The sequence below is a fragment of the Photinus pyralis genome, unplaced genomic scaffold (assembly GCF_008802855.1).
Source record: "Photinus pyralis isolate 1611_PpyrPB1 unplaced genomic scaffold, Ppyr1.3 Ppyr1.4_LG4, whole genome shotgun sequence".
Lineage (NCBI taxonomy): Eukaryota > Metazoa > Arthropoda > Insecta > Coleoptera > Lampyridae > Photinus > Photinus pyralis.
In genome coordinates this window covers 21460830-21488777 of record NW_022170511.1, presented here as the reverse complement: position 1 = coordinate 21488777, position 27948 = coordinate 21460830, and the positions used below count along the sequence as shown (strand labels likewise).

At 36.2% G+C, this 27948-nt stretch overlaps 1 protein-coding gene across 3 annotated transcripts in view; it reads right to left on the bottom strand.

Moving 5' to 3' along the window:
• LOC116167920 (kinesin-related protein 4) overlaps positions 1 to 27511 on the bottom strand; it is a 28607-nt gene extending 1096 nt beyond the window's left edge. Inside the window, exons 1-7 of one of the 3 annotated variants that reach the window (XM_031483531.1) lie at positions 27365 to 27511; positions 27118 to 27229; positions 20907 to 22272; positions 20542 to 20858; positions 11498 to 12101; positions 6448 to 6793; positions 6111 to 6399 (exon numbers count right to left, since the gene is read on the bottom strand). In XM_031483531.1, coding sequence (XP_031339391.1) covers positions 6125 to 6399; positions 6448 to 6793; positions 11498 to 12101; positions 20542 to 20858; positions 20907 to 22272; positions 27118 to 27229; positions 27365 to 27434 — 3090 coding nt within the window. In that variant the 5' untranslated portion in view covers positions 27435 to 27511 and the 3' untranslated portion in view covers positions 6111 to 6124. Of the gene's footprint in view, positions 1 to 5702; positions 6400 to 6447; positions 6794 to 11497; positions 12102 to 20541; positions 20859 to 20906; positions 22273 to 27117; positions 27230 to 27364 lie in introns of those variants that run through there. The other 2 variants (XM_031483529.1, XM_031483532.1) reach the window with 2 other exon arrangements.
• Between the last annotated feature and the right edge of the window lie 437 nt (positions 27512 to 27948).

Genomic DNA, 27948 nt, shown 5'->3' with positions numbered 1-27948 from the left:
TGTTTTTAGTAATTTTTGAAAATTAACCATCTCGTTGGATTTAAAAATAAATTTACACAAATAGATTAGGTATATATATAGAAATAAGTACCTACATTTATTTATTTAATTTTTTTAATTTTTGATTGAGTCTGCTTTACCTTCCTTTCCAGGTTTTCGGATGAATATGTCTATTTTGACTGGACTATCACCCCCAAACACTAATCAGAGGTGGGTACTGCTCGCGAAAGCGCTCCATGCGGAAAGAGCGCTTGCGAGCACTTTTCGGAGCGGCCGCTTGGTGGTCGAGCGTGTACTTAAAGTGCTCGGCGCTCGAGCGCTTTTTTTTTCTGCCCACGAGCGGTTTTTTTCCGCTTGCAACCTCTTTTTTCGCTCGTGAGCGTTTTTAACCGCCCTCAAGCGCTGAAGGATTAAGCGCCACTCGCGAGCGTTTTTTCTACTCCCGAGTCGTTTTTTCCGCTCCCACGCGCTTTTTTCGCTCGAGCACGTTTAGGAGTGCTCGGAACTCGCAAGCGGTTTCGCTTTGAAAAACAACTCGATGCGCGCGAGCATTTTTGAGACGATTAAATCGCTCGTCGCTCGAGTGGTTTTTTAGAACGCTCCACCCAGCTCTGACACCAATGCACACAAAATAACAAATACACTGTGTCCAAGATAAGGATGTCTATCATGGTCCAAAACCATAGAAGATACAACGATGGTCAAAGTAGAGAAAAGATGCACAATTAAAGAGCTATTTACTTTGAAGAATACCAAAAAATTCCGATTACTTCCGAAGATATGCCAGAAAAGCAGGAATTTTGTGATTTCTTTTTAATTTTTTCTGATGTTATTTGATATAATAATAATAATAAAGTTTATTCGTGTAGTATTATCTGAAGATATTTACACATGTCAATTGTCAAGTAGAGAACTGAATATAAGTATACAAGTTTAAAAAGTCATTATGCAAACATAAATGACGAGAGCGTATTTTCCTCCTAATAATATTAATGCTAGGACCAGGAAAAAATACCGGTAGGCACGAGATCCTTACCCCATTCTCTTTCAAATGAGCCGCCTGTCGTCAAAGTCGATACAGTTTACTGAAAAATAGTGGAGCGTATACAACTATACATACTAATTTTGAAATGGGCATTAGTTTTACTTTTATTTGAAGTGGCTACATACGAAACTTTTTTTAAATGCTTTCGTAAATAGCACTGCGCATTGTCTACATTAGAAATTTCATTGAATACCTTCATAAATCCAACATACAGCATGCGTAAAGAGTAATTTTGAAACCGGTATTAGTTTTAGTTTCGCCTACATATGATATTTCGTTTAACTGCTACTGCTTTCATAAATAAGAAAGTTGCCATTGCGCATGCGCAAAACCAAATTTTAAAACTGGTGCTAGATTTGCTTTTATTCCAAGGGCCTATGTATTAAATTTAATTTAAATGCTTCAGTAAATAAGGAAGTTGGCGTTGCGTATGCGTAAAACCAAATTTTGCAACTGGTGTTAGATTTGTCTTTATGCCAAATGCCTGTGTATAAAATTGCATTTAATTAATTGCCTTCAGAAAAAAGAAACTTGGCATTGCGCATGCGCAAAACAACATTTTGAAAATGTGGTTAATTTTACTGTTTACTGTAATGTTTACATATAAAGTTTCATTTAAATATCTTCATAAATAAGAAGTTAGCCTCGAACATGCGTTAAACCAAATTTTTGACACGCGCATGCGCAAAACCAAAAAATATTGGTATGCACGGAATCCTTGGACCAAGCCGTTTCAAATGAGTCTTATATCGACCAATTCGGTTCAGTGGTGTAGAAGGAGTACGTGTGACGGACGTCAAAGTGGCAGCCAATAGCGATTTTTCACATTGAGAAAAATACGCTAAAAAAGTAGAAAACACATTTTCATTTCCCCTTTTTGAGCTCTACAAGACACTGTTAAAATTTTCAATGCAACGTATCGTTTCGGAGAAATCATTATCAAGTTTAATTTTTATATGGCCCGTAAAAAAAGTACTTACACACTGTCACACGATTAGGGCGTTGTGGGCGGATGCACCATCCTGATGAAACCCACAGTTTCCAACTTTTGTTTTTTTTTCTGTGTACTGTGCATCAGTCCTGCTACAAAACTGCCTTAAGAGGTGTGTGAAAAAACCTAAAGTTTAGTATATCTACCTGTAAGGTTTTCCATGTGATAATGATTTTTAAAATCAGTTTCTGAAAACTCGAAAAATTCTAAATGCAATTGTTGACTGGAAAACATATCGCCACATTTCTAGTTTTAAAGTTATGCGCCCATTATTTCAACTAAAAATCATGATAGTGCATGTGCTGGTATTGTTTAAATCCATTATCTTTAGAAAATAGTGCATGATTTCTGTCTCACCAAGAGTTTGTGAAATAAGCACTTAGACCACGAGAAAACTTCTTACAAGCAGAATTTTTGTTTATTTCCTTCAGGTATGCGTCAGGTTCCTATGATGATTTTAGAAAAAATTTGAAAATTAAAAATGAATGACCAAAAACCTATAAACCTCTCGCCAGGAAAGATTGCCGGTCACAGAAGACCTGATCCCGGTTTACAATCTGCGTTTTTCTAAAGATTTGAGCGACTTCCGGTATAGGATCCTGCCAATGTTGAACAAAAAGTCTTGTCGTTCAACATTGGTACAATCCTATTCCGGAAGTCGCTCGCATCTTAAAAAAAAACATAGATTGTAAATTGACACAAGGTGAATCTTTCATGGCGAGAGTTATATGTAAGAATATCAGTTAAATTTTCTAAGTTTCAAATGAAAGATTTTGTATACTGTAGTTCATTTGGAAAAAATGTTTGTTTTAGTTCCTTCTACTATACCTACCCTATTTATTGGTGCATTTTTTAAGAATTAAAAAAATGTCATATTGTTTACATTTTGTCCGTCTGTCTGTTTCGAAACTTCGGGAAGTCTCTTTTGGAGTACTGCTCCTTAACGCTTTCAAAGACAATCTACCTTCTAAATGTCAATTCTCTTTTGTAAAACATAAAATCCTGTTTTTTTCCTGTTCCCGTTCCCGTTGGAATTTCAGGAAGTGTTTTAGTAGATCAGAAACCTTCGCAGGCATACGTAATTGATACGTTTGACCGTCTATTTTTTCGCCTTTTGCCCGAAGCCAACGGTTTGGATTCTTCTAGAGCCGTAATAGATCTCGCTTTGGCGCCATTTATGAGTCATATTGCGATGTAAAATGACAGATAAAAGAAAAATTGTTTTTTTACATCTACTGTCTAACGAAAAGAGACAGCGATGTCAAACCTTCGCCAATCGATTTCTACAAGTTAAAGGATCAGTTTCTGAATACGAGCTGAGTGGCAAAAAATTCCCCCACTGAAATCGTATCTTGTTTATATGGATTATAATTTTGTAAACCAAACTCGACTTTGGAAAATTTGGTGATGGGATATATAATTTTAGTGGATGATATTATTATTCCAGTTACCAGAAGTGACCAAAAATTTCAAAATTTAAATGGTACAACCTGTATATATGTTTTTACATGTTGGAATTTTACAGACAATTTAACACCTGAAAGTTGTTCTATTATTGAATAAAATAGGCAAAATTTATTATCACCTAGATTAAAAAACAGAATGTAATTATGAACACAACATATCAGATAGAGAACAGTCTGTAGAATCAAAAAATGTAAAAATATACAGGGTGTACTATTTAAATTTCGAAATTTGCTGTCACTTCTATGATAGAAAAATACCATTTCAAACATTCAATTTGTGTTTACTTATACTACCCTCTTTCAGAACTCACGAGCCGCCACTGCAAGAGCCGTAGCAAATCTTAGGAAGAGATTGGTATGTACTGTGCTTATAGAATTAGGGAGGCGGGTAATTTGAACACATGTTGTAATGTTCAATCGTTATATAATTTATTCTTATGTATTATGTTCTAATTGAATTATTTTCCAAAGTACTCTTCACCAAAAGTGAAAAATTGTATTTTTAGGAAAAATGCGTTTCTGAACCACCACGTGCGATAGATCGTTGTAAATTGAAAAAATGTCAAAATCCAAAATGGCGCCCATAAGAAAAATAGGGTTGTCACGTGTTTCTCCGCCATCTTGAAAATTATTAAAAACAGGATCCCATTTTCGAATTCTCCATAAAAAAGTGTCTGAATGTTTTGGCTAAAAATATCTAGTACAATTAGTTTATTATGAAAAAATTGAAAACGAAAGTCAAAAATTATTTCGCGGTATTTTCAAAACTAGTCAATATATTCAACATTTCTTTTTAGATCGCCATTTTGCCCTCGTTTAACAAACTTTATATCTCTTAAAATAAGCGAGATCCCCATAGTGGCACCCGAAAAATGGACACCCTGTATAATAGTATAAGTACGCTGATATTTTTTCAATTTCCAAGTAGTTCACTCACCAATATACCATTGTTCCGCAACATGTTTCTATATTAAAGTCAATACTAGTGTTTTTGTGTTTCCAAGATGGTTGTATAAACAAGAAAATTTGCTGTGATGACTAGCACAGATACTACCCACACACCTGCGCGACTTTGACTACAAACTACCTCCCTTACTAATGTGAGGGTGTTTAGTTCCCATCTGCCTTTCTCTTCGAAAATCAAGATTTAAATTTGAATTTTAAGGTGATGGCATGGGAAATGGAAACGACAAAACAACTTTTATGAAAAAATCGGTGCAAAAACGTGACACGCTGGCAATCACAAAGACTTTGCGACATCGCCCACTTCATTAAATGTGAATGATACGACTGATACAGTGACAGTACCTGCAATACATCGTTCTCAGTTAGGTACTTTTTGTCCGAAATGCATGAAGTAGAAAATGTAGGTACATTCTACTATCTACAACATTGGCATGTGGTGAGAATTTGTATACTGTTGTCATATGTTACTTTTTCGTACTTCCGAGACTAAAGTGACAACTTCACTCCGTTATGACAAGTACTGAAGTGTCACTTTTTGTCCCGCCGGGATTAAATTTGGACGAAAATCCCGGAAGGATGAAATTACTAACAAGGCAATTTCAGTACGTTGTTTCACATTTTGTATGCGGCACTACTTCTTAAACGCATCGTACTGCTGCTCATATAGTTTTTTGGATTTCGGTGGTATCAATTCTTTACCTACTTTGGCTGCTTTTTATCAATATCAAATACACCCTACCACCAACATTATGACACTAGCAATGACAGTTTCCAAATTATTTTTGTTACCATAGCATAGGGATTGTCGTACCAACGCCAACGCAACGTTCCTATGGTAACTTGTTACGCAGCGATTTTTTGAAAGAACGCGTTCTCTAACTCCATACAGATTTTAGTGTTTCAGTTTAGGAAGTACGAAAAATATCGTATATACCTTGCGACTGAAGTAGTGGTCTTAATCCCTCAGGTAAATTATGGCCCTCCCTTCGGTCGGGCCATAAACTTTACCTTCGGGATTAAAAGTACTACTTCAGTCCCGCGGTATATAATATACAATTAAGCATAGTGTACTTGTCAACACTGCACCTGCTTTCAACATGTATCCTGACTTTATTTCTGTTCAATAGAAATATGCCAACTCTGTGTTTTTCAAAGCTTAAAATAGGTCATAACACAAAGTTCTCGAAATTCTGTTGAATGAATTTCAATTATACAAAAGAGCATGTAGAATCTGAATTGAACTTCCGAACATATCTATAGGTAACCCAGTTCATAATCAATATAGTACCTAACAAGTAATTTGGTAAACTTTCAATAACTAACAATGTTCAGATATAATTGAAGGGCTCAACAGGTTTATATATGATTTGCATAATATATTATATATGTATAGGTACTGTACAGCAAATGAATTTCTAGAGGCAATCTAATTTGCACAATGACAGAGATTGTAGGTATAAGGTTTGTCTATTATGAATCTAATTAAGCCTGCCTCTTAAAAAGGGCAAGGTTGTAATGCCCTAGATAACCGGTAATAATAATAACCAGCTATCTAGATTTCCATAGCAAGGAATGACATCTATTGAATAAGTTGGGAACAATTCTATCGATAGATATCTAACGAGAACAACAAAATTCTTACAACGTTTTAACCAGTTACAGAGTTGCTTGAGGCGCGGCACCATCTACAGCACTGTCAATGGTCGTTTGCCTCAACCATTGCCTCAGGTTTCGCGTCTTCTCAACCAAGGTCGTGGTCGCCCCCTGCGTATCGTGGGTTACCATTGTACTTTGAGCGTTGGCGAGCGCGATGTGCTGTCGATAATTTTGCAAGCGATCTGCAAGGGTGGGAATGGAAGGTGGAACCGGAGCAGCTCCGGCTAACAGCGGCCAGCCAAGGTCGGGGTATAACAACGGCAACGGAGGAAACACTACAAACCGTCAATGTACTGCTTGGTAGAATACAGAATGCAAATTACCTGTTGCGATACTACTGGCCTGATGCTGTTTGTTTAGTACGTCCCATATTTCCCTTATTTCCGAATTAAGATTTTCGAGACTTTGAATAATTTCGGATGACTCCTTAAATTGGGTAACTCTAAGAGCGGGCGAGTCGGCCGTCGCAAATTCGGTGGAGCTAATTCCGGAACTTGCGCTGTGCGACGATAAATCGCTAAGCGTCGCGTCTTCCCCCTTTTGCTGATCGCTAGTTATTGTAGCACGCTGTAAAGATTGCTCGAGGTGTCTAAGTCTTATTACCTTCTCTCCTAATAAACTCCTAGTGCGATGTAACGATACTTCCATATCGGTTAATTCTTTTTCTTCCTGAAAGCGTTTTCATTTATAAAGAGGGCGCTCTTACGGCACAATATATTTATATTTTGATAAGTCCATCCCAACAAAATTTTACAACATTCATGTCTACGAAAAATGTAGATATATATTGCCATCGTGTTATGCAGGGGTTTTGTTAAAGCATACAATATTCGCAATTTCGCTAGATATCATCAAATTGAACTAAAAACCTAAATGCTATTACAGCAGCTCTGTTATTGCCCCTTGTTACATTTGACTGATTGGAAGAAATGATATTCCCAAATATGTTAAGTAACGTACACAGTGGTTCAAATTCGTGGTACATCATTGGGATCTCCATAACGGTGAGGGATACAGTCTAGCTTAAATGGGGGCAAAGTTGCACCTTTTTTTGACTAAAAAAAAGTATTTAAAATTTTTGAAAAAGTTGAAAATAACAGATATCACTGAAAAATTGAAAAAGTCAAATTTCGTTTTCCTTTTCCCTTGCCTAAAAGGTCGGGACGGTACCCATTAGTGTCATCTATAGGCATTTCCTTTTCCGACCGTTAATGTGAGGAAAAATAAAAACGAAATTTAATATTTTTCAGTGATCTCGATTATTTCCAATGATTTTTCAAAAATTTCAAATGCGATTTTAGTCACAAAAAGGATCAATTTGACGCTCATTTAACCTACACTATATCTCTCACCGTTACAGAGATCCCAATGGTGGGCAACGAATTTGAACCACCCTGTACATAAGGATAAAAATATTTAAATAAGTGGCAGGTGATTACGATAGATCAACGGTGTTCACGTTGAATAGCAAAGCAAGACATAATTATAACTACAGTAATTTTGCACCTGAACAGGGCATCATACTGAGGGATTTTACTCTAACCACAATTTCAACATTCTGTATGTAATGCGACCTTAAACGTGAAATTTGTTGGTATAGATCCAGCAGTGCAAAGGAATATTAACAATGTCTTTATTATCTCAAAGTATCTCGAACATGACCAACGCTTGTAGGTAGTAAAGGTAGCTCATGAAATAAATGCTGCATATTACTTCCCCTTGATCTTTTTTAGGCAATGTTGACAAAAAGATTCCCGACAATTATTGTTGATGACAAGAATAAGTAAAAAAAAACAAATTGAATAAATAAGGTCCAGCTCCGATCGATTATATTCGAGGTCAATTTTGTTTAGTTAATCGCTTTGTTTATTTATTTTATTGTGTTTTAAAAGACTATATTTAAACATCTGAAAATAATTGCGTGGGATTTGCAAAAGTTTATCTCTTGTCGTTTGCGATAAGAGTCCTTATACTTAGTTTCATTAATTTAACTAGTTTCAAGATAAACTGAACACAGGTGGGATTATTGAAAAAACGACGCATTTAAGGAAATGGAAGCGGAAGTTAAAAAGGGAAATTGTTTTAAATAGGGGAGACGAACGTTGATCGTGACCAGTCGGTCAAGTTTTTTTGGTGGTGTATTTGGAAAGACAGTCTGTCATACTTAATTGTAAAGTTGTGTAGAAGACATTTCGGGTTTTTTTGGTTAAGCTTTTTAGTTGCGTTTTCACGTCTTTTAAGAGTTTTGTCAGAACCTGAGTTTAAATTGAGTTAGCTCGACAGATGCTTGTAGATGGTTTTGTGACGATTGCGCATTTTAGGAAGCACATTTTCCGCAGTGAGATCTACCAGCTTTGATAACCACCCGGTACATGAACGCACAGTATCAAAACGTGATATAAATTTGAGGCACTTCGTTACAGGTAATTGGTTTGATTTCTAGGGTCGTGTTTTAGCCGCCGATAAACAAATCAGCTGCTGAACATAATTGTTCCCGTAGAGATATCTTGTTTATATTCACTCATTGCTCGCGTGCGCGCCGCAACAATCCTTTGCGTCGCGTCCTGGCATACCTTGGCAACAACTATGCTCAGTTGGAGTCCTGTAGCTAACCTGTGCTTGCAAAAAGTTTAAGATTATTATTATCGAATCGCCCGCTCCTGGCGAAGTTTGTTCGGTGATACGGTTTTTGTAAGCAAAAAAAAATATCTGCTGCAGAAATTCAACGGCAGATTTTTTTCAGTTTACGGTGCTAATGCCATGTGTGAAGGGAAAGTGCGTAAATGGGTTAGAGACTTCAAACATAGCCGCGACAACGTCCATGACCCTTTAGTTTATTTCATTACTGCAAACGTTTAGCGATTGACCCGCAATGTAACAATGGGCAGTAATCGACTACCGAATTTGGAAATTTTAATCCGGCCAATTAAGTGAGTATAATTAAGCGTAGTTAATTAATTGTGTTGCAGCAAACTTCGTCCGATGAGATTGGGCCTAGTCTAAAAAGAAGCGCTCGTAATTAACTTACATTTCAAAATTTGTCCCCGATTTTTTCCGGAAGTCAAGGAACCTGGTAATTAAATAATTTTAATTTTTGGACGTTATCCACGTCCACATAAAAAGGCAAAATGAAATAAATAAAAGCCCTGGAAACAATGGTTACATTTCCCATACGTTCGAAATATACACCATTTACATCGAAGGCAACCTGCCCTGCCAAACAAACAATGTGGTTATCTATTCATATTATTTTTCTTTTTTGAAAGGCGACTTCCTTGACTAATCAAAACTGGATTCGGCATTTTCAAAAACACCGCCAATCACAATTAGATTTGATAACGTCAGCTCCGAAAGAACACGACCACACTTACGCCGAAATAACGCGCAATTCTTCGCGATATGAACACGTGCGTTAGTTAAATTCCGTCCGATAAAAACTCCTTATCGCAAATGACCAGATGTGTCCTACCTTTTAACACGCAATTTCACGTTTTACAATTAAACACGCAAATCTAAATAAACAATTTACAAAAGCAATAAAATTTAAACAAGAAAATAATACTCAATTACAAACAAAACAAAAGGGAACGTAGACACTGAGATAACACATTCAAGTACAATAAACCAACTCTGTGCTTCTTTCGTAAAATAATCCACCAGATTTACACTTAATAAATTAAAATATTGTCATATACAGGGTGTCATTATTTTTGGTGGTGACTGAATTAACGTCCACAGAACCTTTTAGCACCTATGACTACTCCAACTCGCGCTTGAAATATCTAGTGCATTGACTTTACAAACCCTAGTTTTTAAAAATCCAAGAATCCATTCTCTCCTTATTTTAAAAGATACAGAAAAATATACAGGATCATTTTGTATTGAATTTTTCCGTGTTTTAAGATAATAACGTCGATTTATCACTCCATTAAAATTTGACAGTCAGTAATTTCCCACTTATAATTCAAAAAATGTACTACAAAGTTTTACATTTATTATTTATGAGAGACCACCACATGTCATTCTTATTTCACCACCTAGTAAGTAAAGGGCCAGACAGTGAGGTGAACAATATACGATTTGTATCAGAGAGTAATAGCATGCAAGATTTATTCAATGTCACATATTATGCATTTGCATCAACGAAGAACGTAATGTCCATTCATTGTACCGAGAGTCTATTTATGAGTTATGACATTTTTGTGTATTTTCGTTTCAAGTTAGGTTTATATATTTTTGTTGTTGTGATTGATTTGGTGTTTTTATTTCCAAATGGTGCACATTTTAATTGAAACATAAGGATCAGTTGAAAAAGTACATATGGGTATGGTTTCTGATGGATAATACAGAGAGGCATACTTAAGGCCTTAGTTGTCACTGTTCCCGAATCAAAACGGCGTATTGTTAAAAATACGCGTGAGTGTGCGCGGCGCGTTGGCGTGCATATTGGGGACATCTTACGAAGAAAAATTATTTAGGTGAGCAGTTTGAGGAAGAGATGGCGTTTCAGAAGTGAAAGTTGGACATATGTATAACTAAAAGTTCTTTGCCCAGGGGTAAAGTCCTACCGACATTTAAAAAAATGAACAATGGCAACTTAACGGAACACTTTCATTTTAATGGCACAACAACTCAGTACAATTTAATCTAGCTATTTAACACAATGACATTTCTCGAAAAAAAGTCTTGGAGCCCCAGAGCCACTACAGTCATATCCTCCAGCACCTAATCAACATTGAGAATATTAATTCTCACAAAATGCACCATGCATTTGCAAGCCGTTTCGAAGTATCCTCCCCAAATCATTGATCTATAGGCGTATCCCCCAGACCGAACGTACTTGGCCTTTCAGCCATAGATGCATATACTATGTTAATCTATTATAACCAATTATACCAGACCGCCTAGTCTAAAACTACTAATTTGAAAATCAGGAGTCACGTAACTAAAAAATAGCCACATACATATAGTCTAGACTCTGTGTCGCAAAGCCTTTTCATTTTCACTTTGCAGAAAATATAGTTCCACACTCAAGGTTTGAAACAATTTTGGACTTCTATGAGTTCTTGAGATACAGATGTCTAACTAAGCTTTTAATAAAAACTTGTGTATATTAATTGTCAAATTTTGATCAGAGTAAAATTTTCTGTATGATGCTCTGTTTAGATCCTTTTAAACAAAAACTACCTACAAGTATCAAAACCTCACGGTTTTCAACTAAAAGATCGTCTAAAAGTCAATACCGAAAATCAAGTTTAACTGGTCTAGTATAAATCAGTGTAATTCAATAATTTTTTTATTAAAATAAATCGATATAAATACACATAACAATACAAACACTTACATATAAATTCATTTCAAGGCGATACTTACTTGATATAACTGCTGTAGTGTATGCCGCGCGGTTGGTCCATATTTCAACTTCAGTTCGTCCTGCCTCTGCTTAAAGTTAGACTTTTGCTTACGTAAACTTTCCTTCGCCCTACGAATGGAGTCTCTTTCCAAATGAATGCGATGTCTGAAAAATTCAAGTTCTGAGCTACCTTCGAACTTTTGACCGTCGGAAAACGGATATCGTAAATGATATGTGTCCCCTTGAGCGTTTTGCGGAAACTGATCTTCTAGGTCTTCTAGCTTTTGCAGTTGCTTTCGTAAGTTTTCTACGGGCGAGCAAGAGCGCTGATTTTCTCTAAATTTTATATTGTTATTAATGCGGGAGGCGGAAGAGCTTTTAATGCGGGAAAATAACTTTTTTCTATTTCTACCTGGATTCGTGTCTATATCGGAAGAGTCGTACTCTCTTTGCGAATCGTTACGATTAAACTTATCTTCAACTTTATAACTACGGTCGCTAGCGGATGTGTCTTGATCCTGAATAATCACTTGACGTATCTTAGCTTTGTGCTTACTTAAATCTGTCGATCTCGTGTGTTTCGGTGAGTGTTTTCTAATTGATGAAGGGGAGTGGGTAGGCGTCCTGAAATATCAATGAGTATCAGACATTTTCATTAATTTTCTAGCGTCATCATTGTATTTAAAATATTACGGTAGTGATACAAGAAATATTTGAAAACATTTTCATGTATAGACCAATCACCTCAACGACAAATTTGGAAAAAACAAGGCGGACATGGAGTATATGACCATCACTGTCTTTGTATACAGTCACTCTAGACTGCAACGCTAATTTATCATAAAAGCAAACTAAAGGTAGGTAATAATTATAGTAACCACCTAGAAAATACAAAGTAGTGACTTTGGTGGCAGATTGCGGAACTAATTTGAAAGTCATAAGGGTCCATGGTTGTGGGGCGTTCTGCTAGGTCAAACGAGAGTACAAAGTCCAAGGCCAAAGAACAAAGGATGTATTGATGTTGACGTTTGACTTCCTGAGGCAATAAATAGATAACAGGACCAGTAAAGGTTAAGTTACAAACCAAGTTTTTTGGAGAGTATAAAGGCAAAAACAATGTATAAACTTGTCCATATAGGTTTTACTACAGTGACTTTATAGACACAGTGGCGACAACAGGGTATCTCGTTTTTGATTGGTCGTTGGTTCCGGTTGCCATATTGGAGCTAAATTCCAAACTGGCCAATAGAAAGCCTCCAAAACGACGCGGTACATTCCGTGTACAATTATTAATTATACTGTTTTGACAGTGTCACCTGTAAGTGTCACGGTTTCACGTTACGAGTTTACACTTTGCTTCTTGTATTTGATTTATTTTACGTTTTCCGTCTCCAGTTTTATATAAACTCGAAGAATAAAACTAGTTCCACTCCCCCCTCCGCCCCGAGGACAGAAAGAAGGGCAGTAGTTGGTAGAAAACAGTTCCTTTCGTTGAGACATTTAATTAGAATACAATGAGAGATAACATTAATTTTTACCCCCCCCCCCCAGGCTCCGTCGCTCACTGATCTCGAAAAATAGTCGCACGGGAAAGTTAATAGTTTCTACAAATGATGAGATGAGACCTTTCATTAGAATACCATGAAGGGTAGAACATGTGTTTACTGTTTACCCCCCCCCCCCCCCATTTTCTACAGTTTAACTTGGCACCACTAAAGGCCTGCGTATGCAAAACCAATTGGTTGTCGTAGGTATGTAAAAGTTATGCACGTTTTACTTTCAAAAACAGAATCTCAGGACATAATTCGTGGGGAAGGGGGGAGCGCCTTTTAGACAGCGAAATTTGATGGCCGCACACCTTCAAGGTATAGGCTACCTACTGCAAAAAATTCCAGGACTCTAGGACCATTCCCCTAGAAGTAGTTCAAAACGGCAGAAGTGGGTCCGGACGGATGGACGGACAAAATGCAAACAATAGCACATTTTTTTTTAATTCTTAAAAAATGTGCTAAAAATATAGGTTGTGATACATCAAATCACGAAAAAGAATGAAAAACAATTGACCGTAAAATATACAAGGCGTTGCATTTAAAAAATATCAACTTTGGGTCAAGTCCGAGGTCAAATCTCAGGAAAGGTGGGCCAAAATAGGACACACTGTACATACAAGTTTATATAGATGAGGATATAGGATGGCTTTTGTAATCTTTTTTATTATCAAATAAATCACTTGTGACAAAAAACCACGCGTCCTTAACTGAAGCCGCAAACCACTCCAACACAATAGCCACTTCCTATGGCGTTTGATCTACATAACAGAAAAATTAAGCCAACAACACGACCCTTTGGTCTTAGACCATTTAATGAAACAGCAAACCTGTAATCAAAAACAATGGATTCTGTATGTATGCGTCGTAACGGAAATGTGACCTGGCGCCGGGAAGAATAGCATTCTCTGACTTTCGATTTGAATACAGAGTTTGGGATCGGAAGAGCTTTAGCGAAGTGTCAAACCTGCAATCTAAAACAATGGCCTCTTTGTATATCTTTCATTTGACCTATAAAGATGCAAATCAAGCCCGGACAACAATACCGGCATCGTATTTTTACCTTGGATGGCAGCATTTTGGGAAGATAGCGATTTTCGAAAACAATCACTTCTCTGTACTTATTATGAAATTGCATCAAACACCTTATATAAGCTAAACCATGCTCACATCAGCCAAACTTCTTAAGTTCGTTTGACCTTGCAGAATGACAAGATAAGCCCCAACAAGACTACACCCTTTGTATTGAGTTTCGATCCTGTTATACTTAAAATTGGTTCCGTAATCGGCCACCAAGGCGCGACATTCAAATTAGAATCAAGATACTGTAACTAATTTGCCGTTTGTAGCCGTTCCCGTAAAGATATTGTAATTATCTTTGCAGCTTGCAGCATTCAAAAGCTCTTTTCGATTGCAAGAGAAGGGAGAAAATTAATATTGTATGGTTTCAGCTCCGTTAATTAATGATTGGCCGATTTTAATCGCTCAATGATAATTTAAAGCTATAGACAGACACAGACAAGGTTGCTCGCTCACACGTAGATAAACCGTAAACGCGTAAAGTAACCTGTTGCTTGATCGCAAAAAAACCCCGACATGGGATAGGTAAAATAAATTTCGCAATTTCAGCCCGGCCATTTAAGTGAGTTAGTGCAGCGGAGAGAGCCGCGAAATCGTTCAAAAAATTTTTTCGGAGTAGAAAGAATTGGCACCCACACCATTTTGTTCAGAAATGTTTGAACCTTCAGAATCTCGCTTTACGACATTTTCCCGTGGTCCTGACAAAAGTTATAGGTCGCTAAAGTTGAACTTTACTAATTTTCGCGCGCGCGACTAGACCACCGAAAGTATTTATTTTCTCCGCAACTAAGCGATATACATCAATAATTCCTTTTGTAAAATGAAAGTACATTTATAGCAGAATCTTAAAGCATTCATATTTACCTACCGTGTTATGCACAGTTTTTAGAAAAATGACCGTCAACTTCCAAAATTCGTGTAGCAGATGAAAAGTGCGCACTTTGAACTCTCATAACTTTTTATTTCACGATATCGATTTCCAATATTATAGCTCATTCGATGCTCCAAAGCATTGTGATTATTTTATTTTCTATAACATTACCGTGAATTTTTCACTTATAATTGCACAAGAGGTTTGTATTTTACCGAGTAAATTTGGGTTGTTAAGGTAATGAAAATCTGTTGCCTAGCAATTAGACGAGAAAAACTGTCAACTAATAAAAATGCGACACCGAAGGTGGAGCATTTTTAGGTTGACAGTTTTTCGAGTTCAATTGCTAAATGGAAACATATTTGAATTGCAACAACCCAAATTTACTCGGTTTAAATACAAACCTCGAGTGTAATTCGGCAGGACAATTTAACGAACAAGAAATTCACCAACTAATCAATTATTGACAGACGTCAAACTAGTCATATGGGAAAGGATAATGCGATAATTGGTTCGAAAATGAATAGTGAAAAAACCACTAGTGCATTTGTCGCTGGAAAAGTTGCAGGTAACTTTTGCCGCTGTCAAAGTGACAATTGCACTGCGGCTTATGCGATTTTTTATACATGAGTTGAATTGTCATAATAAAAAAAGTTACGGTCATTTAAGTAAAAACCTACCGACCTCGCCGAGTCGGGAGTCGCGAGTGAGACGGAGAGGGAAGGATAGTCAGCAGCGTTCGCTAAACAAGGAGGGATGCGTAAGAGGTTCTACCTCGGGTTCTACTTTACTAAGAAATTTCTCTCCGAATACCAAAACTAGCTATTTTTAGCGTTTAGTTTACAAATGCATTCCGCCGAGTTGCATTGTAAAATCTCGAACAATTCATTAACTCCATCTATCTCAGTTCTTTGGTGAAATCTATAGGTACAAATAGGTACCTTTCCCTGTAAATTTTGCGGGTTACTCCACATTAGGTATCTCTTGTGCTGTACTGTTAGTATATTGCAAGATCAGCAGTGACAACGGTATGATTCTGTCCCAAAGATTCAGGCTTGTTTTTTGATTTCACTAGACGATGGTTAGGATGGTATTGTAGCTTGTTGGTGGGGAATTCAAAAATGGCATACATATATTGAATGCTAGATACCGGAACTTACTTAGGATTATCAGCATGTACTTAGGCTGTTAAAGTCAGTTATCTGGTGATAGGTAAACGAGGAATGTGGATTTCTTCTGCCGATGTATCTCGCTTTTGAAAAAGGACTGTGGCGTTGAATTTGTTTCGTCTGTCCACAGAATATGGCCTACTTATTCTTATTCTGTGACTGTTTCCTCATTGATGTCGAAGTTATTAATGTTCGCTGTGATAAAATTATCATTTTTTATTTGACAAATTTTTGTGAAATGTAGGTAGACACGCTTAGCAGAACATGTAATATTGACGTTTACTGTACTTGTTATGCCACTGTCGGAGAACATTTTCTGACCCGAAAGACCAATTTGCAAATGAGTGTAACTTTTGTTTGAAAAATGACCTTAAGAAAAACCGTTCAACAATTTTGTTCCGTAGGTACCTACGCAACAAACTTCGTGGAATTTTGTCAATTTTCGTTGTCCGGCCAAGAATTGCAGTGGAATTATTTTTTTCGAATTTTCAAAAACTAATTTCAGATTCGTGATTTTTATATTCAAGAACCACCAGATACCAAATTTCGTCGAAATCAACATTTTTTCGCACCTCTATTGAGGGGTGTGCCCTTTTGTGGTAGGAATTTTGGAAAATTATTTGCAAAATCGGAAAGGGCATACAGCAAAACCTATTCAAATACTTACCACCAGCATCTGTAACTGTTGCTGAGAAAAAAATTAAAGGAGAAATGGAAACTTTACCACTTTTTTGAGGATGGCTCCTAAACGAATATATGGAGTTAACGAATTGTTGAGATTTTACAATGCAACCCGGCGGAATGCATTTGTAAACGGCCTAAATAGCTAGTTTTGGTATTCGGAGAGAAATTTCTTAGTAAAGTAGAACCTCTTACGCATCGCTCCTTGTTGCGCGAACGCTGCTGACTATGCTTCTCTCTCCGTCTCACTCGCGACTCCCGACTCGGCGAGGTGGGTAGGTTTTTACTTAAATGACCGTAACTTTTTTATTATGAAACATTCACGGTAATGTTATAGAAAATAAAATAATCACAATGCTTTGGAGCATCGAATGAGCTATAAATATTGGAAATTGATATCGTGAAATAAAAAGTTATGAGAGTTCAAAGTGCGCACTTTTCATCTGCTACACGAATTTTGGAAGTTGACGGTCATTTTTCTAAAAACTGTGCATAACAAGGTAGGTAAATATGAATGCTTTAGATTCTGCTATAAATGTACTTTCATTTTACAAAAGCAATTATTGATGTATACCTACTACCTACCTATCGCTTAGTTGCTGAGAAAATAAATACTTTCGGTGGCCTTGTCGCGCGCGCGAAAATGAGAAAAGTTCAACTTTAGCGGCCTATAACTTTTGTCAGGACCACGGGAAAATGTCGTAAAGCGAGATTCTGAAGGTTCAAACATTTCTGAACAAAATGGTGTGGGTCCCAATTCTTTCTACTCCGAAAAAAAAAACTACCTCAAATAAGCGAGTTAACGCCGGCTCTCCGCTGCACTAAGTATAATTAACCTTACACTTGAATTCGCGAAAGGTGAGCCCTGACTCCTGAGTCCGTTATTTGGCACATATCGGCCTAATTACGTTAATAGAATAATAACTATAACCGCACTGCTTAATTTTAAAGGCAAGCGTTTCGCACCTTTCTTTCCGTTAATTATAAAAGGGGATTTCGTTTCGTTTTCCAATAGATACCGTTAATTATTTTGTGCTTCCGTTCCCGAATGAAAATTGGTTCCGTCTCCGTGTGCTGTAATTTTGTTTTTTTTATCTCCTGGTGGCGCTCAAGATCACCATACCGTAAAGTCACTAGATATAGAAAGTACCGCAATCATCCGCCATTTTTGGGCAAATTTGCTGCCAACTTAAAAAAATTGACAAATAAAATCTGACTAGCTGTCATTTTTTTATAACCTAACTTCATAGTACTGTCATGTTTTATAAAAATATATACAGATATCTCCAAACAGGTGGAACAATCCCTAACATTAAAGTTACTAGAATGTGGTAACTTCCGCCATTTTTGGGCAAAAATCATGCGTTCTCTCTCTAACACACGAGCCCAATGGATTGCGGTACTTTCTATATTTAGTGACTTTACCATACCGTTCTGACGACTACTGCAGTTTGCACCGTTTGGAGTAAAATTAATGCATATACCTGTCAATTCTTTATGCATTTGTCTAATTCAACTTTTTTTGCTTGATGTAATTGAACAGTTTAATTTCGCAGTGTAAAAAATGTTTGAGCCTGCGCAAAGACATTTCAACTTTGTTATTTGTGTTGAAATTAGGTCTGCGCATGCGCCAACACTGTGAAGCACTGCGCGGTACCTTCTGAAAACAAAGAAAAAATCACTTTAATAATCCAAAGGCGTATTAACAGCAAAGGAAAGAATTAACTGTTGTTGACAATTTTTTAATGACCTTTGTTATCAAAAGAGATATTAAGGCTTTTTGCATTTTAATGTTTATTGCACATTTTTTGACATTTAGAATTAGTTTTCCATAATTATGTCAAAAGTTGCTTTTGAAAATTAGGCTGAAGTACCCTACATAAGTGCAACACACGAAAGGTTTACCAGTTGTTTCATTTGTTCAATAAATATCCCAAAGTATCATGTAAAAAATGGTTAAATATCGGCCTCTGTCGAAAGTATCAAATATACTAACAGAGAGTTGTACCCATTGTTATGTGGAGAATGTTGGTAGACCGAATGGTCCGCAACTAACTAAACTGTAGATTCAAAAAAGCAATACAAATTGTGTAGTACTACCGTAACCTTTTAAATACAACGGTATTATGTCGGATATTTACATGCTCTTTTATTATTACAGCAAATGCCATTGGGAAACATCTTACTTCCACTTTATTAACCATTGTTTATTACTAATTTCCCCCAAAATATATTAGGTAAATGATGAAGTTGTATCAAATTGTTTGAGCATCTCTTCCTTAATTTACTTTGTGTAGAATTTTAGATGTTCAAAGTGATGTAACTCACAACCAGACTCAAACCCAACTTAATAAAAAATATAATGTACTTATTGTTAAGTAGAATGTCTACACAGGGTAAACTACAAGAAAAATGGACAACAAGAAAACACTTAAGTGTACAAAAAAAGTGAAATTAACATTATACTAACTAGTAAGTATTGTAACGAATTTTCTAGCGCGAAATCAAGGCGCCAGCAAGTCAGCAAAGGATTACTCACCGGCGATAAGAGATGAAAGCGGATGTGGCGCACTCTTTTCAAGAAATACGAAATGGTGATTCGAGAATTCCCTAAAGGTTTTGGTTTGCTACTTATAAGCAAATTGAATTGTGTTTAGTATATGTCCCAACATTGATGACGAAGCGATAAATACTGAAATTTGGGCCCATATTACAAATTTACATGTTATAAATTTGAGTAGAAGTAATTGATAAATAATTAATTTTCATAAATCAATCTATTGTTGTGTATATTGCATTGGGGTGTCGTTTTTCTAGGTGGAAACAATGCCGAAGATGAGAGCGAGCCACCTTGCAGTGAAAAAATACGTGTTGTAAACGTAATTCGGTCGGAATATCGGAAATGGTAGTCGGGACATCCTGCATATTGCGTAATTCACGTTATTTCATAAGACCTGAGAATTTTTTATTTCAACTAGACACAAAATGGGAAAAATTTGTTGAATTTTCATTTTCAATGTTAGTTTCTTATTGCGAATTTAGTCGGTAATTGATTAATTCATTTAATTCCATTTCTTGTATTTAGTTTGTATGATAAGTTTAAAACGCATAAATAAGGGAACATTTAATTGTAATGTTAAAAGTTTGATCTGGCCAGCTGATGTTAGTAAAAAAGTGATTACTGGAAAAATATTAATTGGGCTTGCGATAAACAATGCCACGTACGAAATAAGCAACGCAGGTGTCAATCAGTTCGGGCGATGGTGCGGAATTTCGAGTGTCGTCTGAGAACAACGGTGTTGAATTTATTAGTAGAAGTGGTTTTTTTTCTTAAATAGCAAGAATTAAGAATAGACAAGGCCGTCTCGCGTTATTTTGAAAGAGAGCGTAATTCTTAATAATTAATTGTATATAAATAAATCACGTAATTAATTTTACGTTACAGTATCATAGCATTCAAAAATTGTCCTGCATCAAGTTGCATAGGAAGGACAACAAATCCAGTAGTACAGAGCGCATTCCAGTATAAGATGGAAGCGCATCCTTCTCTTCTAGAAAAACAAAAAGAATAAAAATAGCATAAAAATTGATCTAGGAAGAGATGGAAATACAATTCATATAGATAAAGTGAAATGCTTCACAGCGCGATTAATGCAACAATAGCAATTAAAATTAGAATGTGATTTGTGTACTGTTAGTGTACGTACTGTGATTACCTTTCCTTTTTACCAGACGGACTTCGCTCAGTTTCAGATCCAGTCGTGGTAGTCGTCGTGGTAGCAGTCAGGTTCTGCTCCCTCTTCCTGTTACGCTTCTCAATGGACAACTTAACCTCAGTCTTCAGTTTCAAGTACTTATCCTTTAAACATCGATACTTATCCTCTAAGAGCCTCTTTTCGCAACGCACTTTCTCGTACAACCGCTCGTCTTCGGGATCCCTATCCGTACGAGTTTTTTCGATTTCGGTATCCCGCGAAACCTTATTTCTCAAGTCGGATATCTGCTTTTGATGCTCTCGCCGAATAATATCCTCCTAAAAAGTATCAAAAATGAAAATGTATCTCGCCAAAATTATACTTGCCTCGGCCTTAAAGTCTTGTTGCAGTTCGTTAATTATCGCCGAGTGATTTTGTTGCATCTGATCGACGATTGCCTTGTGCGAGACGATCAAGTCGTCCTTATTTTTTTCCAACTTTTCATCTAACTCTCGTTCCAGTAAGACTAATTTTTCGCCATATTTCTTCTCTAAGTCCTCCTGCTGAGACAGAATTCGCATTTTTACGGTTTCTTCCCAATTTTGATTCATAGATTCGTAGTGTGCTGTAATTTCAGCCTTCCGTTGTTCAAATTGTGACTTCAACCTCGTCTTTTCCTCAGCTAGCGTTCCGTTCAATCGATTCTCCATTTCTTTTCTTAAACTATCGAGCTGCTCTTTAATAATGGCTTCATGTTTCGTCTTTTCTTCGACTAGCACTTTGTCTCGCTCTAATTTTTGAGATTTAAATAATTCGTTTCTATACACTTGAATGTCTTTTTGAGCTTCTTCGTCTAACGAATTGAAGTTATTGAGGACACCATTTATGCTTGCCTCATTGCGTATTTCAATATCTGCAGCAGAGTTCTCCTCGGAGTCGGAGCTTAGCAAAACCTCTGGGTTAAGTGACAAATCATTCTTTAGTTCGGAGGGATCCGGCTTAACTAGTTTCAGAACTCTTGTGTTAAGAGGTTGCACAGGAACTACAGTAAATCGAGACTTATTTGTAATTTTAACGTTAATAATATCGTCATTGTTATCTTCTTTATTACTATCTTCTGATGAAAAGTCCAAATTAGGTTCCACATTGAACCGTACACTTTTTCTATCATCATCTTCTTTCTCTACTTTGTCAAGAGCCAATTTGTCTATGTCGCCATTTTTGGAATTCTCACGTAAAATACCGCGTGGTTGATACAGGTTTTCCGGTTTACTTAAACTTGGCGAAAGCTCCGCTGGTTTCTTTGTGTTTGACTTTAAGAACATCGCACCTCCACCACTTACAGTGAGACCAGCCTTATCGATCTTCTTCGGATGATCGTTGAGTTTCTCGTCAAAACTAGTAAATAAGCTGAAACTATTTTTACGATTCGCCGTAGTCGGCCTCTCCTCAGATTTTTGCTTGCACAACTTTAAATCAATGTCCGAGAGCTTCGGTCTTAGCTTAAGTGGGGACAACTTGACGTCTTTTCTAGGGTAAGCGTACTGAGGCAACGGGGGCGGTTCTTCGTAACTTGGTAAATCGTCTCGAGTGTAGGTGCCATCTTCTGTCGGTTCCCCTAAGCTAAGCGATTGACTTTCGGTTCTCGCTTTAATTACTAAGCCGCGATATATATTGTCTAAAGGATGCTCCCATTGAGTTCTACCCACCATAGGATTATGGTAGTAATATGCCTTCCTCTTATCGTCATAGCTGGAAAAAAAATCATTTTAAACACTTGTAGGCTGCTAAATTACGTTTAATAGTTCTATCAGTGTAAGTGAATGATATAAAACTTTTTCTTTTCGATGATTTTATCCGGAGGCCGGCTGAAGTTACGTCATTGTGTGTTAAAATGTGGGCACATCTGGTCGTTTGCGATAAGAGTTTTTATTTTTCGGAGGTAAGTTAATTAACGCACGCGTTTTTATCGCCGTTAGAAGAGATAACGGGACATACAGTCAACGTTGTGCGCATTATTTGCGGCGTAAGTGAGGGCGCGTTATCTAATTCTGATTGGCGCTTTATTTCTAAAATACCGGAAGAAGGAAAGTATTCTATGATGGAGGTGATGTTTCGTTAAATACTGCAAGCAGGAGGCTGCAGGCTGCAGACCGACTGGAGACGCATGTTCATCATTTTTTTTATACTTACTTCTGTACAGAAAAAGTCAACTGAAGTTTTTACAAACTTGTGGAAAGTTTAACACCTGTTGTCTGTATTCGGAAAAAGTTGGTTGAACTAAAAGAAGCATATTATGTTATCAAAAATCTCTAAACCTTCCCCATATAGTTTTATTCGTTGAAGTTTTTAAAAATAACAGCGACTATAGTTTCGGCGTACTGCCATCATCAGGCGATGTAAAAGCCTGATGATGGCAGTACGCCGAAATTATAGTCGCTGTTATTTTTAAAAACTTCAACGAATAAAACTATATGGGGAAGGTTTAGAGATTTTTGATAACATAATATATTTCAACCCCCATTTCGAGGAACGATGGATCCAACTCAAAAAAAAAAAAAAAACTAAAAGAAGCAATTTTAGTGCAACGTGAGGCTTGCTACTGACGTTCTTTTGTTTAAAAATTATAAGTTTATACCGTTCGCACAGCCACCGATAATTTTTTTCATCATATTCAACAACCCAGTTCGCTTATGATCAAGTTTGTGTGAAAGAAAAGTGATGTTCAGAAGCTGTCAGCGTTTGTGAAGTATAAGTGCCCTTGCTTTTCGAAAACCGTTGAAATACTAGATTATTAAGATTTTCTTATTTCATTTATCGACCGTCTGAGTACGGGGTAGTATACAGGGTGGTGACTTGCGTAACGCATCATAGGGATTTCAATGTAATATTCATAACATGCGTTTATTGGCTCCCCAAATTATTTTAGAGCAAAAATGTATTAAGGTTTTTTGTATAAAAATTTCAATCAACCGTATTAGTTTTAATTTTTTGCATAATAAAGACGGAAAATTGGGAAAATAAAACCCGCTTCTTTTTCAATTATCTGTGATGCCATGGAATTTTATAATACAAAACTACGCCAATATCCGTCATGCCGTGGAAAATTACTACTATACTATAAAACAAATCAAATTCTATCAGAAAGTATTATATTTAGAACAGCGAATTGAACATAAAGAAAGACCAAATTACTAAAAACGGTTTCCTAATATAACAATTTACAAATAAATGTTCGAATAAGTCACCATTAACTGCAAGACAATAACCAAGTCGATCATAATATCCATTTCGAACTGCTGTTAATTGATAACTGGATATTTTTTCTACAAAAAACGTTAATAGGTACAGGGTGTAAATCGAAAAGTGGAACATAGGCGTTTAACATGGGAAATTACTTTTTCTTTGCGCAAACGTTTCCTAATTATTTTACGCAAAAATACTTCAAATAAAAGTTATAGAGCTATAAATTCTGCATCTAAATCATGTGAAACGATTATTCTGCCTCTTCTTGTACGCGAAAAAATTAATTATAAAGATTCTGTTTTCACGAGTTTTTAGTCTAAGTCTAAGTAGCCATGGACTATGTTTTTCTTTTATCATAGTCCATGGCTACTTAGACTAAAAACTCGTGAAAACAGAATCTTTATAATTAACGTTTTCGCGTACAAGAGGTAGAATAATCGTTTCACATGATTTAGATGCAGAATTTATATCTCTATAACTTTTATTTGAAGTATTTTTGCGTAAAATAATTAGGAAACGTTTGCACAAAGAAAAAGTAATTTCCCATGTTAAAAGCCTATGTTCCATTTTTCGATTTACACCCTGTACATTTTTGCTGTAAAATAATTTGGGGAGCCAATAATCGCACGTTATGAATTTTACATTGAAATCCCTATGATGCATTACGGAAGTCACCACCCAGTATAAAAACAAGCTTTGTAAGCTTCTATTTTATTTCAGGAATTTTGTTTTAATTTTCATTTTGTGTTTTAGAATACATTTTTGTCATTGCTATTCGAACCCATTGCACGACCAGGAGAGAGTTTTCATGTCAGATTTTCCTTCTCGTGTCCAACATTTATTTCAGCTGTTGATAAAAATTATTGTAACAAATTATTATTAGGAATTTTCGGAAGTTGATCCAGGCCACCGAGTCTTCTAAAACCTTAATTTAGCTCAATATTCGGATTCAGAAATGGACAAGGAGAAAGTTTCCATTTTGATTTGTTTGAGCTAGCTGGGCAGGTGTCTTGTGGGTGGTGTAGTTGACCGAATACCATTGCACACAGCAATATAATAGCACAAGACAGGAAGCAGAATGTTACGAAAGGTTTTTTAGAAACTAACAAGTACAAGCTGTCCTAAAACTAGTTGTCCAAGAAAACTACTACCTACAAAAAGTCCAGCAAAGACTGAATTAAAGTTTCAAACATTAAAATCGTTATGAAAAAAAAACAAAGGGCAGCTGGAATGGGTTCAAATATAAAGCTTACTCCAAGTGTGCTTGCCATCAAATTTTGATAAACAAAAAATAGAAAAATATGTCATTGTATATGCTAAAATGCGTTAGTGAACATCCAAGAAAAACACTCATATTCTGACATATGAAGTTACAGTTTATTTATTTATTTATTTATTTATTATCCCTCTCTTGTTATGGGCCCTCAACAGGCTTGCGCCCAATTACAGAGTGACCAGCATAATGCTTTTTTTTAGAGGTGCCACAGTTGCAAATTATAAGTTGCTCTCCTCTAATAAATATAAATGTAGTACCCCCTATTCTACGCCTCTGAAGTCTGAACCACAACAGTTTAAAGACTAAAAACCACGCTATTAACTATGCGCGAATCCGTAATCCGTCATTCTTCTTTTTTGTGCTGTATTTTGTTGTTCTGCGTTTTGTGTTTATTTTTAGCGCATTTTCCAACTCATGTCGGAAAGCAATGTTAAGGGCACTTGTCCGTCCGTTCGAGGACTTACCTACACCTACAGGTTTCAAGATATTTAGTTCGTCTTTTTTGCATTCGGTAGCTTATAGCTCTGGTACCTCAACAAAAAGCTCTTAACGATGTGCGCATGTGCAGAATATGCAATGTCACCTTTCTTATTTATAGATATTTTTTTGAAATTTTTACCACAAATGCTTCTAGTAAAGACAAGCATATCGCATATTGCAAAAATCAAATGTGCACATGCGCAAACGGTGCAATGTCAAGTTTCTTATTTCTAGAGATATTTCTTTGAAATTTTAAGCAAATATTCTTCCTGTAAAGGCAAACATATCGCATATTTTAAACATTAGGTGTACGCATGCGCAGAGTGCGCAATGCTAAGTCCTTATTTAAGAGAATATTTATGCTTTAACTTATTTTCCTTTGTACACATCAATAGTCCATTTCATGACCTTTCGGAAACCATCTTTCAGCAGAGTGCCTCAGCCCGGGTAAACAATTTTAGAAATATTTTACAAGATTAGAAAATGTCCCAAAACGTAAGGTAAGCCTGATACTTTCATCCTTTTAGGTATTTTAAATTGGTCCTGAAGTCCCATGGAAGTCTTATGAAACTCATGCACTCTCACTGAAGTGGAGCTCGTTGAATTTTTTGAAGACTGTTGAAGCCTATGGGAAGTCTATTGAAACTTCAATGAAGTTTGTTGAAGTATATGTGGTTTTTGGACCACTGCACCATGGATTATTCAGTAATTCAGTAACAGAGCAATCATTTTTTGTAGTGGACAACATAGCGGCTGTTGTAAATAATAGTCTGCCTAACTAAAATTAGTTTATTAAAGTTGCCCCTCTCAATTCCAGTCTAAATCTCAATACCTTCACATTTGCAGACAAATGAACAATGAATGCATTTGTTTTGGAGGTCTTAACTTTCCTAGAATCTGTCAGTTTTTGTACTGTGACTAAAACAGTGTAAATGTGAGGCTTTATAACTATAAATTTACCATCAATGATATATTGATCTGAAAGTTTGCCTATTGTAAGCAGGCTATAGTGACAAGATTGCTACCTCTCTATAAAGCACAATTTTTTGTTTGTAGGTATGTTTGTGGTAGACAATAGCACGCATACAATAGCACCCTGTAAGTTGTAAACGCAAAGATGTTTATCTCATGAAGTGTTCAAATTTCAGATTTATGAATTTCATGTAATTTCGCTTTTCTTTTTATTTTAATGTTAGGGATAGGGATAATAACATATTATAGTTGTACCTGGAGTTGTACGAATGACTTTTAAATACTTACAACATTTAATAGGGGAGGTTCTTTTCATTTCAGTTGAACTTATCTCATAGACAACTTCCTATTGGAATTCATTTTGTTGCCATGGAAATTGTCAGATAGACTAAACTGAACCAAACCAATCCTACCCATAAGGTGCATACCTGGGCATTTTCCCTTCTAATTCACTATTTAACTGTGGGTAGGTATATACTGATTTTGCCATAAAGTTGTACCTACCTACTGTAGGCTCCCATCCACAATTTAAAAATAACATGCACAATGAAAGTGATTGAAACTTTTTGCAGGTAATAAATACATATATGATGACATGCTAATAAGCTCAACTCATGACATACCAGGGTTTCCAACCAGAAGGTAAGGGTTTCATAAGCCCTTCAGCAGCCAAAGGCAGCAATTGAGGTTCCAAATCAGGATCAATACCAATTTTTGCAGCATAATCCCTTATTTCTAAAATAACACATTGAATTTATAATACTGAAAATACAAGTACCTATACAGAATAGTACATAAAGAAGATGAATAGCTTTTGCACAACAAACAGAAAAAAAATTCAATACAATCCAGGTCTAAAATAATATATACCTGCAACAGAAGCTTGACTAGAATCGTCGAATATCTCTTCACATATCACAGGTTGTGTTGTGGAAGTCATTATCTTCCATAAAATTTAAATGGACCTACTTAAAACGTTATCATCGTAATTCACCGACATCAAAATGTCAATATCAGCTGAATATGACAAGGAGTTAAAACAAAACAAAAAGTTCAAATTGATTAACGCCATCTATTATTAGCCAACGCAGTTAACCAAAAGAAAGCTCTGTAAAGTTCAGTGTTGTGGAGGGTACTAAAATTTCTAGAATCTAGTGGATCTTATACAATCAACCTGACTTAAACATAACAGATGGAGCTTACGTACAGTCCTTCATATTTGCAACGGAATAAGAGCTCTGTATATGAAAATAGAATATGTATTATCTTGGTATTATCGGGTGCGTTCACCAGAACCAACTGTTTGCAAACCGTTTGCGCTTTTTATATAAGCATATTTACTGAACGCATTGCTAGTTGTCAAACTGTTTGCAAGCGGTCGCCATTTTTTTAATCATAATTTAAACTGGCTAATCACAAACATGTTGATCGGGCACGCGCATTTGTCCTAAGCG